Raw genomic sequence first — 16911 nt, 5'->3', positions numbered from 1 at the left:
CCCAGTAAGCAAACTGTCACCACTAAGGCAGCCACAAGGCCAATGGTCCCATTTGAAAGACTTGCAATTGCCACAGAAGGACATGGCCCATATATAACACCCATAATCTATAGCATTCTACTTAGTGCATCAGTGAGTTCACTTGACCCTAATAAACATAAAAGGGAATGTGATTTCGGCTATGAATTTAACCCGGGTCAATGGAATAGACATTGGACAAAAAAAAAAAAAACTTTTAAGTCTATTTTGGCAAGCAATAGAGAATTACCCTAAAACTCATATAAAGGTGGTACCTAACACCCAGGAAGCTGGGAATGATTCATCCTGGCACCTCACCACTTTGCTAGAGGGGCTGCCCCACACCTGGTATAGTCCATAGTCCACATGTGGTGGAAATGTACAAAAATCCAGGCCTTCTAGAATTCAATATTTCAAGAAATAAATAACAATTGGAAGTCAAACGAGAATTAGTTTTATTAAATATATTACTAGATAATCTGCATTTACATAATATAGAATTAACAAGCCATTTATTACAAGCAGTGAGATGCAACATAACCAGACACTGGAAAGAGCTTTCTGGCATGATGATAGACTATTGGTACAAAACACGTTTGGGAAACAACCCTCCTTGAGAGAGTTACAAATAAACTACAGTTGACATGTGGACAGGTCCAAAAAGATGGCTTTACCCCAATGTGGTTTAATTTCGTAGCATATGCCAGTATTCCAGAAAATGAACAATTCCCCCAATCAGCATTTGGCTCAATTTGGTTCATCTAAATTTAAATCCAAACATAAATCATTATCTTCACTTTGAACCCCACTCCCACATTCATCAGTATATGAATGCTTTATATTGTATCATTGGCAACATAAGAGGAAAAATTACTATTACTCAAACTTAATCTACTCAGTCACAAGGACTCCTGATTTTTTTATATATATAAAAAGACACCTTCCCTCCAAAGAATGGCATGAAACAAGGTTGTGTTCTCAACTCAACTCTCTGGCATAGTCTTCAACCTGTTCTCATATGCCTTCAGTTTGACTTTAGTATTAGTAAGGCGGCTACTGCAATGGCTTGCCTCTCCTAAAGGATATGGAAGAATGAGATGTTAACCAATGCCAAGATGAAGGTCTACCAGGCTTGTGTGTTAACCAGTTAGCTAAGCTTTCTTTAGATGAATATTTAGCAAAACCTCTAGGGATAAGGCATCTCCAACCCCATTATTTGAACATTTGCCATGCCTGCAGAGCTCAAGGATAAGCAGCCTTACTCATCACAATCTTTACCCCCAAATCACTATCAAAAAGGCACACATGGGTGTCTGTAAAGAACAGAACCCAAAGAAGAGACATGGATGGGTATTTGTCTCATTAGGCCTGGCTTCCTGTCTTGCCTGTAGGGACAAGAGAAGCAAAGATCCTCGCCAGGAATAGGTCCCACAGTGCAAGTTCTGGTGCATCACACATAGTCCAAAATCTCTGTCTCCATTTCATTCTCACTCCCATCAGACGGTTCTTTGAACTCCTCCTCTTCCTCTTCCTCTTCCTCCTCCTCTCCGGACTCGAACGCCAGCTGCTCTTTGCCCTCTTCTGTGTTAGAAGTGCTTGTGAACAGAGCTGGAGCAAAAGATGGGGGAAGGGATGAAGATAATGTCAGGGATGGATGAGTGGAGGGGTGGCTGAGCAATTTCACCAGGGCAAAGGGGAGGGGAGAGGTAGCCAAAGGTCGGTCAGAATTACTCCCTCAGGGGTCCCATCTGAAGGAAACAGAAAACCAGCAGTGGCAGGAAGAAACTGATTTCGATTGGAATTCCAAAAGCAGTTATTTCTTCCTCCAACAAACACGCGTATAATAATAATAATACTAATACTACTACTAATAATAATTATTTATTTTTATTCCCCTTCCATCTGGCTGGATTTCCCCAGTCACTCTGGGCGGCTTCCAACAGAAGAATAAAATAATCGATTAAAGATTAAAAGCCTCCCTAAACAGGGCTGCCTTCAGATGTCTTCTAAAAATCTGGTAGCTGTTTTTCTCTTTGACATCTGATGGGAGGGCGTTCCACAGGACGGGCGCCACTACCGAAAAGGCCCTCTGCCTGGTTCCCTGCAACTTGGCTTCTCGCAACGAGGGAACCACCAGAAGGCCCTTGGCACTGGACCTCAGTGTCCGGGCAGAACGCTGTTGGTGGAGACGCTTCTTCAGGTATACTGGACCGAGGCCATTTAGGGCTTTAAAGGTCAGCACCAACACTTTGGGTTTTTAGTTGATTTAGTAAATCTTAATTGATATGTGTTATTATTCAAATTTATATCCTGCTTCTCCTCCAAGGAGCTCAAGGTGTCTATTATCCTAAGACAACCAATGTGTGACAGGGATTAAGCCGAGAGAGTGCCACTTCTTGGAAGCCCACAAGCAGCACCTGGGCACAATGGCACTCTCTGCACCTGTGATTCCCAGCACTGGCACTCAGAGGCATCATGCTGACAGTGGAGACATGAGCTTTGGTAACCAGCCAAAGGTCACCTAGCAAGCTTAATGAATTTCAGTCAATCAAATGGATTGATTTATAAGCCTAAGCTACACTAAAAAAAAATGAACCTGAGTGGAGGACTATATATTTTCAGTATACTGAAAAGACATCCCTAATCATACTTTTAAAAAATTAAAAAATTCAATACAAGTAATTCAAGCTGCAAGCAGCAGGAGCTATCTTAGAAGAGCCACACAAGCTGCCCCAGGTCAGGTTAACATTTGTAAAACGTGGATTCATTGCCAGCTTCTGACCTCCCTTGATTAATAGTATATTACCAGGCCTTTTGGAGCGGATGATCTGCTTTATCATCAGAGACATGGTATCCCGCAAGTCATCACTGGTCTTGGGAAGACACCAGCCGTCCCTCTCTGTACACACCGTCTCCATGCCATCATTCCGGCGAATGATCTTCTGCAAGCTGAATAGAGACTAGTCTCAGATTCTCTCTTCCCCCAAAGGACTGAACAAATTAGGTCTGATTCCCTTGTGAAGGTTGACCCTGGTCTCAAAAAATAAACTGAGGACAAAAAGACTCAGAATCTGGATGTGTCAAATCATCAGTGGAAGAACCAACAAACCCATCAAATGTAGATTTTAAAAACCCTGATCCCTGGTAATTGTGGGTTCCTGTTTCAAAGGAATGCTGGGAACTGCCTGAGAAGGGGAAACAGAGGTACTCTCTCCTGAAGGCTCATTGTTTAAGGAGTGCAAGCCTTCTCCTCCCCCTACAGTCAGCTGAATTTTCTATTACTGCAAGGGTACCCATGGAAAAATTCAGATCAGGTTTTGCTTGCAGGGCCACCACAGCGGAGAGCACACCTTTGAGGTTCAGACAGACATACAAAAGACATGCATGAACACAGACATAAATTGCCCCCAAGTGACTTTAGAGCCAATTTTGATCAAGCACAAGTACCATTCCACATTCAGGTCACAAAGCTGATAGAACATCTGTCGGTAAGGAGGCAGGGAACCTTCTCGGAAGATGTAAATCGAATCCTGAGAGAGGAAGAAGCAGAGGGATTGAAGACACCAAAAGAAATGGAACTGAAAGTAAAAATGATTCCACAACAGGACCCTCTGTTGCTGACTTGACTGTTGGGGAAAACCCTTAGCTCCTCCAAAGTCAGACTGTCACCCCAACTTCCTCCTCTTCTCCAATAAGAACCCACAAAGAGTCCTCATGGTTGTTATATTCAATCTCTTCCTCCCCAAACCGCCTCCTACAGCACTGTCCACATCTCCATTTCCCAGAGCAACCCTCTGGACTTGAACAGGGTCTCTCTTGCATCAACCCCAAGGATTCCCACCTCCACAGTGGCTAAAGACAAGGGGATGAATTTATACCATTGAGGATGTTGCCTTTAAGCTGCTACCCATTTCTTTCACTTGACCAAATCTGTATTTCCCCAGAGGAGAACAGATCTTCCTAGTACACCACAAGAGGAGAAAAGGGTGAAGTTAGGAGGAAAAACAAGGAGGAAGTCAAATACCTACTTTAAGTTTGTACTTGCTGAAAGCAGGTTTCCGTGTACTGGACATCCCAGAGGTGCTCAGTCCTTGCTTAAGGTCCTGGATGCCAACTACATGGCTCGCTGCAAAGGGCAGGAAGAGATCCCCCAAATCACATGTTGCACAGCAACTTAAGAGCCTGGCTGCTGGATCAGGCCAAAGGCCCATCTAGTCCAGCATCCTGTTCTCACAGTGGCTGACCAAAAGCCTCTTCTAGGAAGCCCCAAAGCAGGGAATGACTGCAACAGCAACTTTCTCTACCTGTGATTCCTAGCAACTGGCATTCAGGCATATTGCCTCTGACAGTGGAGAAAGAACAAAGCCATAATGACTAGCAGCCATTGATTAGCTTTATTCCTCTGTGAACTTGTCAAATTCTCTTTTAAAGTCACCCAAGTTGTTGGCCACCACTACATCTTGCTGGACTGAATTACATACTCAAACAATGTACTATGTGAAAAATTACTTTCTTCTGTCTGCCCAGAACCTGTCAACATTCAGCTTCATTGGATGGTACCCAACTTTTAGTATTATGAGAGGGGAAAATTTAACTTCTCTCTATCCACTTTTTCTTGACTGACACCAAGAACGGAAGAACAAACTACAACATGACAACCTTGTTGATCCTGTTTTATAATACTAAATAATAAATGCTCTGCAGCACCTGGTAACTACTGGTTCTGTGTGCAACTGGCAAAGGAATATATGAAGCTGCCTTCTATCAAGACAGACCACAGATCCATCAACCTCAGTACTGTCTGCATACTGGCAGCAGCTCCCCAGGATTTCAGACAAGGCAGTTTTCCATCCCAACCTGGGCAGAGTGGGGATTGATAGTGGGGTCTCCTGCATGGAGAGCATGTGCTCTACCACACAGCACAGATGTCAAAATTTGAGAGGCAAGTATCTCACAAAGGCTGATGAACTGGCCCACCCACCAGAGGCCACTTTTGACAGGCAGATAAAGCTACCTACCTGTCAATCACCTGGTATCATATGATGTCAGGTGATTCAACTTCAAAGGAAGAACTGAGAGTGAAATTCCTTCCTTCCTTTGCAACCCCAGCTTTAATTTCAAGCCGCATCTGGAAAGTTCCCTGCTGAAAGCAGGACTTGCCATCAGTGCTGAAAGCAAGCCCTGTTTTCAGCAGGCATCTGTTCAGGAGCCGCAAAAGGGAGGTTCATCTCATTCAAAAATTGTACCAGGATCAGAGAGAGCCACAAAAGACACCCCTGCAAATTGATGGAAGAAATCACAATTGTTTAATTCACTAAACAAGATAAAGAAATATCTACGCACCCTCTTGTCTGTATCACGTACCTGGTTTTTTCACAGTGATGGGCAGGCTGTAGTTGTAGGTGCTGCGTTTAGCTTTCACAGGCATGTCATTAGGGGCATATCCTAGGGGGAAATAAAACACATCTGTGGAGGCAGAAGAGATGATGGAGAAGAGCACCTCTCAAAGAGAAACAAATTATACCAGGAACTGCCCTCCCACCCACCCAAAAGGCACTGATAGCAAAGAGTACAACAGTACTCTGATTGCCTGCTTCCATTTTTACCATATTTCATTCCGCAGCGAATTCTGAAATCCAGCACCTGGTAGAACTTTGCTTCTGGGTGTTCCCTGGGATCATAACCAAAGCGGACCCACAGGCTCCTCCAGGGTCCAGTTAGCTACAGGGGTACACAGAATTACAAGAATGTGAGGCTCTGGTTTTGATGCTTTTTTTTTTGTTAATCCTTACACCCAAACATAGGATTGAAATAACCTTTTTTATTAAAAAGCACTCTCAGATTAAAAAAAACATTGCAACACCACAATCATTTTAACAACAGCTGGAAAAAATGTACTATGATTTTGCTGCTGTCAGGACCTTTAAAACTGTTGAGTGTCAGCAAAGCTTTAGATTTTCAGGTTTAGGGAAATGGGAAGGAAAGGAAATTTTGCACAGAAAGGCCATTTATGGCTGGCCCCTGTCATTGCCACCGTCTAGATTTTATTTCTGGAGAGTGGAGAAAAATGTCTCATTTCAAAACTGTATTTCAAAGTTATTTCAAAACTTCCCAGAACACCAACTCTCACCCCACAGCAGTGAGGGTCTGTGGGCAATTTTATGAGTGGTGAATAAAGAAACTACTGTCCTGGGCTCCTTTGGGAGGGTGGGCGGGATAGAAACTGAATAAATAAATAATACCATTTTTTTTTAAAAAAACACCTCTTGATTCCTATTTCTTTTAAACTGCAATGCTGTTTGTATTACGCTGTTTGTGCTCTGTTTACTTGTTATCTGCTCTGAGACCATTAAGTAAAGAGCAGGGTATAAATGCTTTGAACGATTGAATGAGAGCTTTCTTGACAATGACAAAATAGGGGGGGAAATGACAATACCCCAATAAAAAATATTGCAGCTTTCAGGAATGGAGCTCTGCCAAGATGGAGACAATTTAACATGTGCTTTGGAAACTTGGATGAATGAGCCGCATCACAGGTGGGGAACCTCAAGCTCAAGCCCCGAATGCAGACCTTCAGTCCTCTCTACCCAGCCCCCAGGTCATGCCTCCCCTCATGCCACACATCCCTCAAGTGCTTTTGCTAGGTTGGACTGTATCCTTGAACTGTGGCAATGGTTCTTATATATCTGGGAGGAGAAAGGTATGTCTGTACGTGTAGAAACCAGGGGCTTTTGCATGGTTGGAATGGAGCCTATTGTACAACGGCAAGAGTAACACCCATTGAACATGAGAACGTAAGACGTGCCCTGCTGGATGGCCCATCTAGTTCAACATTCTGTTCTCGCAATGGCCAACCAGATGCCTGTCTGAAAACCACAAGCAGGACCAGAGCAAAAGAGTATCCTCCTGTCCTACAGTTCCCAGCAACTTCCACTGACTTTTGCCACTGGCCACACCTCTTTGCCTCAGGCCCTGGCCTGCCCACCACTGGAATGTGGCTCCTAAAGAGCTGCCTGTGAGCTAAAGCGACCCCTGGTCTGAAAAAGGTTCCCTACCTCTGGTCTGAAAAAGATTCCCTACCTCCCTACCAGGTGGCGCTACCTCCCTACCAGGTGGCGCTGTGGTTAAACCACTGAGCCTAGGGCTTGCTGATCAGAAGGTCAGCGGTTCGAATCCCTGTGACGGGGTGAGCTCCCGTTGCTTGGTCCCAGCTCCTGCCAACCTAGCAGTTCGAAAGCACGTCAAAATGCAAGTAGATAAATAGGAACCGCTACAGCGGGAAGGTAAAGGGTGTTTCCATGTGTTGCTCTGGTTTGCCACAGTTTGTCATGCTGGCCACATGACCTGGAAGCTATACGCCGGCTCCCTCGGCCAATAATGCGAGATGAGCGCGCAACCCCAGTCGGTCACGACTGGACCTAATGGTCAGGGGTCCCTTTACCTTTACCTCTGATATAAGTTGCCTAAGAAGGCCAACAATTTTTTTACATTCTGGAATATATTACTGAATATATTACCCAAAAAATTCTTCCCGGCTGCATGCTTTCTGGCAACTACATTTACCCACTACTGCATTTACTAAACAGTGAACATTTCAATCCATTGTCACTATATGAGCTGTTGGGAACTCTTTTTAAGAAAGCAACACACACACACGAGAAACATAATGCACTCACCATGTAGTAAGCTAAGTAAGGCAGAAGGAACTTGAGCTTGTCAGGGTGGATGCTTATATTGGCTTTCACAGCATTACGAGACCAGACTGGACGGACCTCAAACAGCTACAATACAGAAACACATACAAGAAAAGGGTCTAACTATAACCCAAGGCTGGAAGGATGTGAAGCATAAAAAGACTCTGTTCATTGTTTCCTTGGAAAAGTTAATTCATGAACTTAAAGCTGCCAAGATTTCTGGCTGCACCTGATGGGTGTGTATGTGTGTGAGTGAGAGTGTTCCATTTGGATAATAACAATACATTAAATAATAACAACAAAAGCATTAATAACGAATTGGGTTCCATAGGCATTCTATACAAAACTAGAACGTTTTCCACATACAGTAAATTAATTCATTACTAACATTTTCAGCTTTGCATTGTCTCACCATAAAGGCATCATGTGCGTGAAAATTGTGAATACACTTTCTACAAAGCAATCTGATCCTGCAGAGCTCGTAGCCAGACTCAGTCCTTATTAACACAGGTCAAGAAAGGACCGAAAACGCTTTCAAATTTGTCTTCTTTGGCAATTCTTTTGCACTCAATGCCAATATGCCAAACGTTCAGGAAGAGCCATGTTCCAATATAGGGGCCTTTCTTGACTCATAGCATGGATTGCCTCATTCCAGCCAAGTATGACTTTATTTGAAAGAATTGCTGGACTGATGTGGCCCTTTGTCTCCTTCTTGGGGCCCTTCAAACTTTTTCTTTTCACGCCGCCTCACTAGAATTACGGTAGTTGTTGGTATCCTTGTAGTCTTGTTTTTTGATGATTTGGTGTTGTTAGGGTTTCGTGTGGCTTTTCTACAGAATATACTTTTTTGTCCTGATGCCCTTTTTATAAATGTTCTGTACATGCTATACAAATAAAATTATTGAAAATGGGGGTAAAAGATTTGCCTCTCAACCAAGGTACTCTCAACAGGGAGTTCCAGGCAACCCTGGCTCCGATGTCCCAAGTTTCCAAACATGTCTTTCAGTGTGTGAACAGACCCTGAAAGCTGTGTCTACCTTCCTCAGTTCCTCTTCTGCTTTGTGATCCACTGCATTGCTGCAAACTCTCCTCCAGGTCTGCTCTGCAGCGTCCAAAGCCTTCATAGGGATCTCCTCATCCTCAAAGTTGATAAAGATGGCGTTGTGGGGCCGACGGGCTCGGCTGAGACCTATCAGGTTTTCGCTGGACAATGTGGGGTTCTGATATCCTTCCCTGCAGGGGAGGAAAACAGAAATCACAAAAATGAATCCTGTTCGACTCAGTTGTGTAAAATTTGGATAATGCTCACTTTTTTGTTTATGACAACTCAAATTCTATTTAAAAAATTGAAAAAAGGTAATTTTCTATTTTTCTTTTCTGATGCCTCCTTTTAAACTGCAATCTGAACAGAGAATTTCTGAAGAGGCAACCATGAACCTGTTCATTAAAAAGACATGAATTTTGCTAAATGATGGTTTGATTGCCTGCATTTATATTTATTTGTTCTATTTTTATATTTACTGTACATTCCTGCATATAAGACTACTTTTTAACCCAGGGAAATCTTTTCAAAAGTCAGGGGTCATCTTATACACCGAGTCGTATTTCTTATACGGCGAGTATATCCCAAACTCTATATTTTAACTGGAAAAGTTATAGGTTGTCTTATACGCCCAGTCATCTTATACTCTTAAATGGGAATACTGGAGGAGCAATCCTCACAGTTCCCTAGGGAGGAGGACTGATTGTTAAAACAAAACTATTTAAATGTATAGTGGATATGAGGCCAAATATATTCTCTCTTTTTTGTCAGTTTGTGGGGAGTCTGGAGGGACCTAATAATGGGAATCTTGTTTCGTGAATTAACCTTATTTAAAAAGGGAAAAGTTGAGCTTTGCAATCTTGAATTTATCTAAAATCTTCTACATGCAGTCATGGTTCATCTGAGAGCAGGCTGGGTGGGAAGTCTAATGCTCCTATTTTTCAAGGCTGTCTGGAAATTATCTGACAAATAGTAGAAACTGGCAAGTTATATAACAGCCAGGGAAGGATGCCACCCAGATAATAACTGGCTTATACAGCTAAAGGCACTTTTTATTAAAAACTGGAATGGGAAATTGCTTTCAGACATTTTATAGCAAAGTGAACCGTGAAGAATAACAGTGAGAAAAATCAAAGGTGTTAGCATGAGAAGTGTTCCAAATGTTACCTCTAATGAATTGGAAAGCACAGCCCCCTCTTGTCAAATGTCAATAATGTGGCTGTCCCAACCCTGGGATCTGAGCTACACTGGTGAATATCTAAGGAACACATGCACATCAAAGAGAAGTATGTATTTCACTCTCCAATACCTTGTTTCAACTCCTTTGTGCATGCAAACCCAAGTGAAATGAGAGCTGGGTTCATACCTCAATGCCACATATCCAGAAGCCTCTGCATGTCTGTAGCAACTATTATTTCTGACAGCTGCAACAAGCACATGTAAAAAGCCCTTTTTAAGTTCTTTCAGTAACACTGCTGCTTGCTTGTTTGCTTGCTTACTCGCTTACTGTTTGGTATTGCTTGATTTAACCTAGAAGCAGAGAGGAACACAGAAGTCACTGTTGTTCCTCCCTGCTGCCAGAAGACGTCAGGTGCTGCATTGGGCAGGTAAGCAAGTCAGGAGAGGTACCAAGAAGGGTGGATAGGGGCTCTCCACAGGTGCCTGTTGCAACTGTCAGAACCAATAGCCACTACAGTCAACTGGAGACTTCTGGGTGTATGGAAGGTTGCTCCCAGGCACAACAGGTGTGGAGCACTCTTTTGGTCTATGTGAGTAGCACTCTAAGGGCTATATGCCAGGCAGTGGTGGGCAGGGCCAAATCTAAAAGAGGGCAGGGCCTAATGGTTGCAGCATGCTTGGCAGCTGAACAAGAGTGGAAGAATGTAACCAATATCACTCTGGACAGATAGTTTTAAGAAGTTCTTTATTTTGCTGCCTCTGAAAAACTAAAACACCACCTGAGAGTCTGGAAGGATGAAGTGGAGCCTGAAGACTTTGCAGCCATCTGGTGAATCTTTATAATAAACAGGAACAGGCAGCCTCTTGGAGACCTTGGGCCAGCTGAATATGACTTTTATGTGGAGATATACACTATTATTCTATATCTTCTCTAATTTGTACAGGGTACAATGGAAACAGCTCCCATAGAGCTTCCTTTTTATACCCTGGACCTACACTGCAGAAGACACTATTTTTATTTGCTTCCAATATGGTTGTATTGTACCACTACACATGAAAAAAGCTGTTTGTTTCCCCCCCCCAAAAAAGAACAGTAATTCCCTTAAGAGGGGAATACCACTTCTTAGATCAAGGGTTGCCCTCCAGATGCTGTTGCACACAGCTGAGAGTGGGGTTGTGGAGAGGACAGAGCTCAATAAGCTAGTTTGCTCGATATGGGTGCCAAGAAGGCTATGTTTGGCCTAAGGACCAGAAGTCCCCCCCCTACCATCCAAGTCCAACCCTAAACAGCAACTATATTCAGCCAACATAGTAGCTTGTACTTATATTAATCCTGCCACAGCAGAGACCCCATCCATTGCTCAGCAGGTGGATTTGCCATCACCTACAAAAGAAGACACTGACCTATGTTGCGTTTCTGGTCGATAGTAATAGTCCACAGGAGTGTCCAAGCGTGAGAAAATGGGTGGAGGGATATAAAGCGGAAGGTCACTCAGGAAGAACTCCTCTTTCTCTGGCTTGAGCATCAGGACTTTGTCATACATGGAGGCCTGCTTGCCATCTGGTCCAGAGTGCACTGCCAGATACTGGAAATCAGACATCCCTGGAGAGGAGGCAGCAAAAGTGTGCAGATCACCCAACAGATTGTTCCATCACTGCATTACTTAGTGAAACTTGCACAAAAGCAGGCATCTCATTCAGTACCAAATCTATTAATTCCTTTAAAATGCTTGAATACTAACATTCTTTGGAACATACTGCCTTATACTGAGTCTGACGACTGGTCCATCTACCTCAGTATTGTCTACATTGATTGGAAACCGCTTTCTGAGTTTTAAGGAAGGACTCTCTTTCAGTCCTACCTGGAGATACTGGGGATTCTGCTTTGTAGCAACCCAAGAGGCTCTCAAAGTGGCAACTTGCGGAGATTTGCACAATGCAATCACATTCAAAATGTTTTGCACATGCAATTAGGAATAACATGGTGCCTGGTGTAGTGAAAATTATAGCATATGCTTTGATAGAGAGCCTACATGTGAAGAGATGTGAAAACTGTGAAATAGTGTGTGGAAGTATATTGTTGTATTAAGAATGTGTCAAGAATGTGCCGGGGGGACGGGGACTCAGCACTGAGAACAGCTTGATAGAGAGTAAACATCCTGTTCTTATCGCTGATCAGGGACTCAAATGATAATGCAGGCATGCTTTTCCTCCGAGTGTGTAGCATAATTTCTACATCTGTGTATAGCTAAGTAGATATAATGCCGCTATATAAGCCTGTGTAATTTATAAGCATGTGGATTCTACTTTTGTGAGATCTCAAGAGGCTGTTGTTTTGATCACAATGTTGTGTTTACTGAAGAAATCCCTGGTTTATTCAGGCAGCCCCCCCCCCCCCGGTATTCATGGGGTCTCCTTGGTGCCACCAGACAGCACACCCAGTGAGAATCCCTGAGGCAAGGAAGTAGGGCTGAACTGAAATTTGCAGAGTCTTATGATGGAGACAAATCTTTCCTTACTGCAAAGGGGGTGAGGTCCTCCAAATGTTGTTGAGATACAACTTTCATCATCCCTGGTCCACTCGCCATGCATCTGGAGGACCACAGAGGTTCCTCATCCCTGCCTTAGAGAAAGGAATTGTTACCTTGAAACTTATAAACTGTGGTAACAATGCCAAGAACTTCTACTTCAAAATTGACATCTTCCTCAAAATCTCCTGCTTCTGTCCGTTTCCTCCTCATTTTCTTTTTAACTTTCAGCAACATGGAAGATGTCGGGAAGCGGTTGGCACACACAGGGTGGCAGTAGGGGTCCTTGGGGCGGAAGTAGAGCTCGAGTCTTCGGCTGGGGTCAGTGTAGATCTGAAAAGTATGCACACAACCAATAACGTAAATAAAGGTTAGGTCATTCTGCCAGCACACGAGTGAGGGGAAAATAGGTTTTGCTTCCTCCCAACCCAGCATGGTAATGCAGCAGGCTGGGGGCTCTCAGACAGGAGAGGGTGGGCTGGGCTGAAGTGAAGCTGTGGACCAAATGCACAACAAGCTGGCTCCCAGGGGCCAGCAGTTTCTCACCCTGAGTTGGATATAATCCAACCCCTACAATGTCAGGTTGTCATATTTCAAACAGTGAAAATCCAGACAGAAAAGTTGTAGAGCTTTATTTGGAAAAGTTGTTGAGATGTGATTTATTTTTTTCCCCAAAGATGCTGGGCTGTATGGTATGGGCTGACATACGTCTGGAGTTTCCCGGTCGGACACTGCTGCTGACTGCTATATTCTGTATATGGGCGGGGAAATCCAGATGTACAGCATCCCTGCATGGCTCACCCCCCCCCCCCGTTCCACAATCACCCCCACCACAGAACAGCAATTCAGATCACCCTTTCCTTTTCGAAATGAGAGATAAATAAGGTGTGAAGGGGGTGTTAAGTATGTGGCTCCCTCTTGCCCCAGGCAGCCAGAAGCCTCTTCCGAGCAGAATGAGCTTCTGTAGGGGAAATATCTCAACATAGACAAGGGACATTTCTGGAAAATATTCATTTATGATTAGCCATACACAAGCAAGACCCCCAACCTGCCAGTTCTTTAAACTGCCATTAAGTCCTTGGAAGACAAGGGTTCAAATCCTGCCCTAGGGGGTAACCTCCCTCACTGGGTTGTTGTGAGGAAATAACAGGAAGAGGGAGAATCGTGTATGCCACCTTGAACTCCCTGGGAGAAGGTGGGATATAGATGTGGTGATGGAAAACTGATGATGATGATGATGTTGATGATCTAAATGGAAATGGTGCACGTGCTAACAGTACACAGCTAACAGGTGAAAATTAGAATATGGTCGAAAAGTGCATTAATTTCAGTAATGCAACTTAAAAGGTGAAACCAATATATGAGACAGATGCATGACATGCAAAGCAAGATATGTCAAGCCTTTATTTGTTGAAATTGTAATTATTTGTCGTTAGGCGGGTCAATTATAAATGGAATGTAATTAATGAAATGTAATAGCGATGTTTAGTTTTGTATTATTGTAACTATTTGTTTTATTACTGTGGGATTTCCAAAAGATAGCATTCGTAAAAATTAAAAGAAAAAGAAAAAAATAATAAGGTGCATTACTGAAATAAATGCACTTTTCGATGTTCTAATTTTCCGAGTTTCACCTGTAAAAGCACTTCTCAACTCCCATGGGGTCCAACTCTTCAGCCCTGCCTCTGGAGGCTCTGAGCAGAGAGAGAGAGAAACTCTCTGTCATGAAAACTCCCTGGGAGAGAAGAGTTCCACAGGGAACGTGCAAAGTGTCCGATGTAACCAGGCACGGGTGCCAGGGCATCCGAATGCAGGCTGGCTTGAGACCCCCCCCTCCCCTCCCACGGCAGCTTTGCCTCTCAATAACCTGAGCAGAGAGAAGGAAGAGCCATTCTTCAGAGGACGCCCACTCCCCATCCTTACCCTAGAGACCCCTTCCTCTCCGCCCAGCGTCAGCAGCGTCTTGTCCACGTCCTGCACAACGCCCGGGTACTCCACGCACACCAGCCTCTTATCGCGGTTTAGCTCTGAAGTCGCCGCGTCCGCCCCGACGGCCGGAGAGCAGCAGCCTGCGCCTTCCTCGGCGCTGGTTTCCCCGACCATTTTCCCCGCCAGGAACCGCCACAGTCGCTCTCTTCAAAAGCGTCCTCCCCTCCGCGTCGCGTAGCAACACGGTGGCGATCGCGAAGGTTCCGGGGAAGAAAGGTTCCTCCTATACATATACACTGTACTCTACAGTAGATTCTATTTTTTTCTTTTTCTTTTTGGTAGAGGGTTCTTTTTGGAGTGGGCGGGGGGGGGGGAAGGTAGCCTGCACGATGCCCGAGTCTCTTCTAATTTCTGGGGTCGTAGATGGATCCAGCAAGGGATCTTAAAAGTATTTCTTTTCCTGCCAGGGTGCAGAAAGCCACTTTGGCAAGAAGCAAATAATGTTTGTTTTCTCTCTTTTTCTTTTCTGGGGATTAGGAGAAGTGGACATGACTTTTTAAAATTAGTTTTGAGTGAAGTTTACATTTGCTGTGGGAAATTAAACCTGCGTTTTGTGCCGCCCTCCAATCTGAGTAATTGATACTCAAACCAGGGTGATATAAATAATAATAATAAAAAACCCTGCTCCTTTTCCTTTATGGGGTACCTAAGAGCCCATATAGAGTCCTTTTGTAGGTTCTCTATTGGTAGGAGAAAATAACAGAGACCAACCAGAGAATATTGAGAAGCAAAACAGCTAATAAGCCTGAGCTTGATTAACTGTTGCAACAGGGTGCTCCCCCACACGCAGGAGAGAGGAGGAGGACCCAGAACAAAGCTGTGCCAGCCCTTATATAGACATTTTAAATTGACCCTGGAGTCCAAGACCACCTCCAGAAACATCATACCTACATCACAGAAAAGGCGGACTACAACAGAAATCTGAGTGTGTTGTTTATCTCCTGTCTGGCAAGTTACCTGATTGAATTATCTGGGTTTTTGCCACTCTTTTGTTATTATAACTACTTAATTCCTGAATCTAGGTCACAGGCTCACACCCTGTTCATGTTGCAGGTAGGTAGCCGTGTTAGTCCTTCCAGCAGCACCTGAGAGACCAACTAAGTTTAAGCATTGGTATGAACTTTCGTGTGCATGCACACTTCTTCAGATACCGAAGAAGTGTGCATGCACACGAAAGCTCATACCAATGACAAACTTAGTTGGTCTCTAAGGTGCTGCTGGAAGGAATTTACCCTGTTCATATCTTAAATGTGCCCTTAAAACAGGATTTGTGAGGAAAAGACAATGGGAAGGTTTCACACTTTGACCTTGCAGAGAAATATTTGAGGTCAATTTGTTCAGGACGTTTTCTGTGGGGTTTCAGACATGTGGTTATATATATATATATATATATATATATATATATATATATATACACACACACACACAAACATTTATTTATATATAACCTTAAAATTCTTAAAATACCTACCTGTAACTTAAAATTCTTATAACAGAGGGGTACACCCTAATATCCAACTATGTATGATCCCCTCCAAACTGATGCCCAAGTTTTGTGCTAGTTTTGTGCCATAAAGTAAGTGCTGTTTTCTGTGCTGTTGCCCCAGACCCACCAGGATCCATTTAAGGGCAGATAAAGATTGAGGGCACAAGGAGAAGGGGAAAACAGAGGACAAGATGGTTGGACAGTGTTCTTGAAGCTACAAACATGAGTTTGACCAAACTGCGGGAGGCAGTGGAAGACAGGAGTGCCTGGCGTGCTCTGGTCCATGGGGTCACGAAGAGTCGGACACAACTAAACGACTAAACAACAACAACAAAACTGCATCCACAGAAAATCTGAAAAACGTAAGCTTTTAATTTTTTACATTTTCTTACAACTGCAGAAAGAGTATTACAGTGGTACCTTGGGTTATGAACACGATCCGTTCCAGGACGCAGTTTGTAACCCGAAATGGTCGTAACCCTAGGCCCCATTTTGCGCATGTGCAAACCGCGATTTCCGTGATTTTTTGCGCTTTGCACATGTGCAGAATGCGCTCGCGGCGAAAATACTTCCGGGTTTGCAGAGTTCGTAACCCGAGGTGTTCGTAACCTGAGGTATGACTGTATATGGAGCCAGTTCCACAGATCAAAGCAGTCAAGTTGGCAAATACAGTATTTCTGAGGGTCTAATAGTGTTGGCACATTTACTCTGCAGGAGAGAGAGGGAAAAGGTGGCATCAAAGGTAATCAGGAAGCCCTTTCTCCAGACTATTGGAGTGTTGATTTGTTCCCTTTTTGTCTGTTTATTCACTTCATGAACACCAGGGTGCACTATTTGACAACTATCAGTGACACAGAGGCACACTGTACAAGGGTTGCTGTTGTTGTTTTGTTTATTACATACAGATGTGGTTTTGCACGGTATGTTCTGGCGCTGGTTTTTCAGGGGATTCCTCAGTTAGTAGATTAGTAATGG

The 16911-nt window shown here is 43.7% G+C and overlaps 1 protein-coding gene across 1 annotated transcript; it reads right to left on the bottom strand.

Moving 5' to 3' along the window:
• Nucleotides 1-456: 456 nt before the first annotated feature.
• GTF3C5 (general transcription factor IIIC subunit 5) lies at nt 457-14619 on the bottom strand. The gene is made up of 11 exons (XM_035102222.3): nt 14385-14619; nt 12578-12794; nt 11338-11536; nt 8750-8945; nt 7695-7799; nt 5625-5739; nt 5383-5463; nt 4047-4144; nt 3466-3548; nt 2825-2967; nt 457-1626 (listed from the first exon to the last, which is right to left on the bottom strand). The coding sequence occupies exons 1-11, from the start codon at nt 14562-14564 to the stop codon at nt 1469-1471; spliced, it is 1575 nt and encodes a 524-aa protein (XP_034958113.3). The 5' UTR covers nt 14565-14619; the 3' UTR covers nt 457-1468.
• Nucleotides 14620-16911: the final 2292 nt, after the last annotated feature.

The sequence above is a fragment of the Zootoca vivipara genome, chromosome Z2 (assembly GCF_965207765.1).
Source record: "Zootoca vivipara chromosome Z2, rZooViv2.hap1.1, whole genome shotgun sequence".
Classification (NCBI taxonomy): domain Eukaryota; kingdom Metazoa; phylum Chordata; class Lepidosauria; order Squamata; family Lacertidae; genus Zootoca; species Zootoca vivipara.
Note: the sequence above shows the minus strand (reverse complement) of the source record. Positions and strands in the feature narration are given on the sequence as shown.

Excerpts from the sequence above, each read along its gene's own strand:
- GTF3C5 (XM_035102222.3), bottom strand. The coding sequence starts at position 14,564 with ATGGTCGGGGAAACCAGCGCCGAGGAAGGCGCAGGCTGCTGCTCTCCG. Across the intron at positions 5,740-7,694 it reads CTTACTTAGCTTACTACATG|CTAACTGGACCCTGGAGGAG; the intron begins GTGAGTGCATTA and ends GTACCCCTGTAG. Across the intron at positions 1,627-2,824 it reads CATCCGCTCCAAAAGGCCTG|CTCTGTTCACAAGCACTTCT; the intron begins GTAATATACTAT and ends CTTTTGCTCCAG.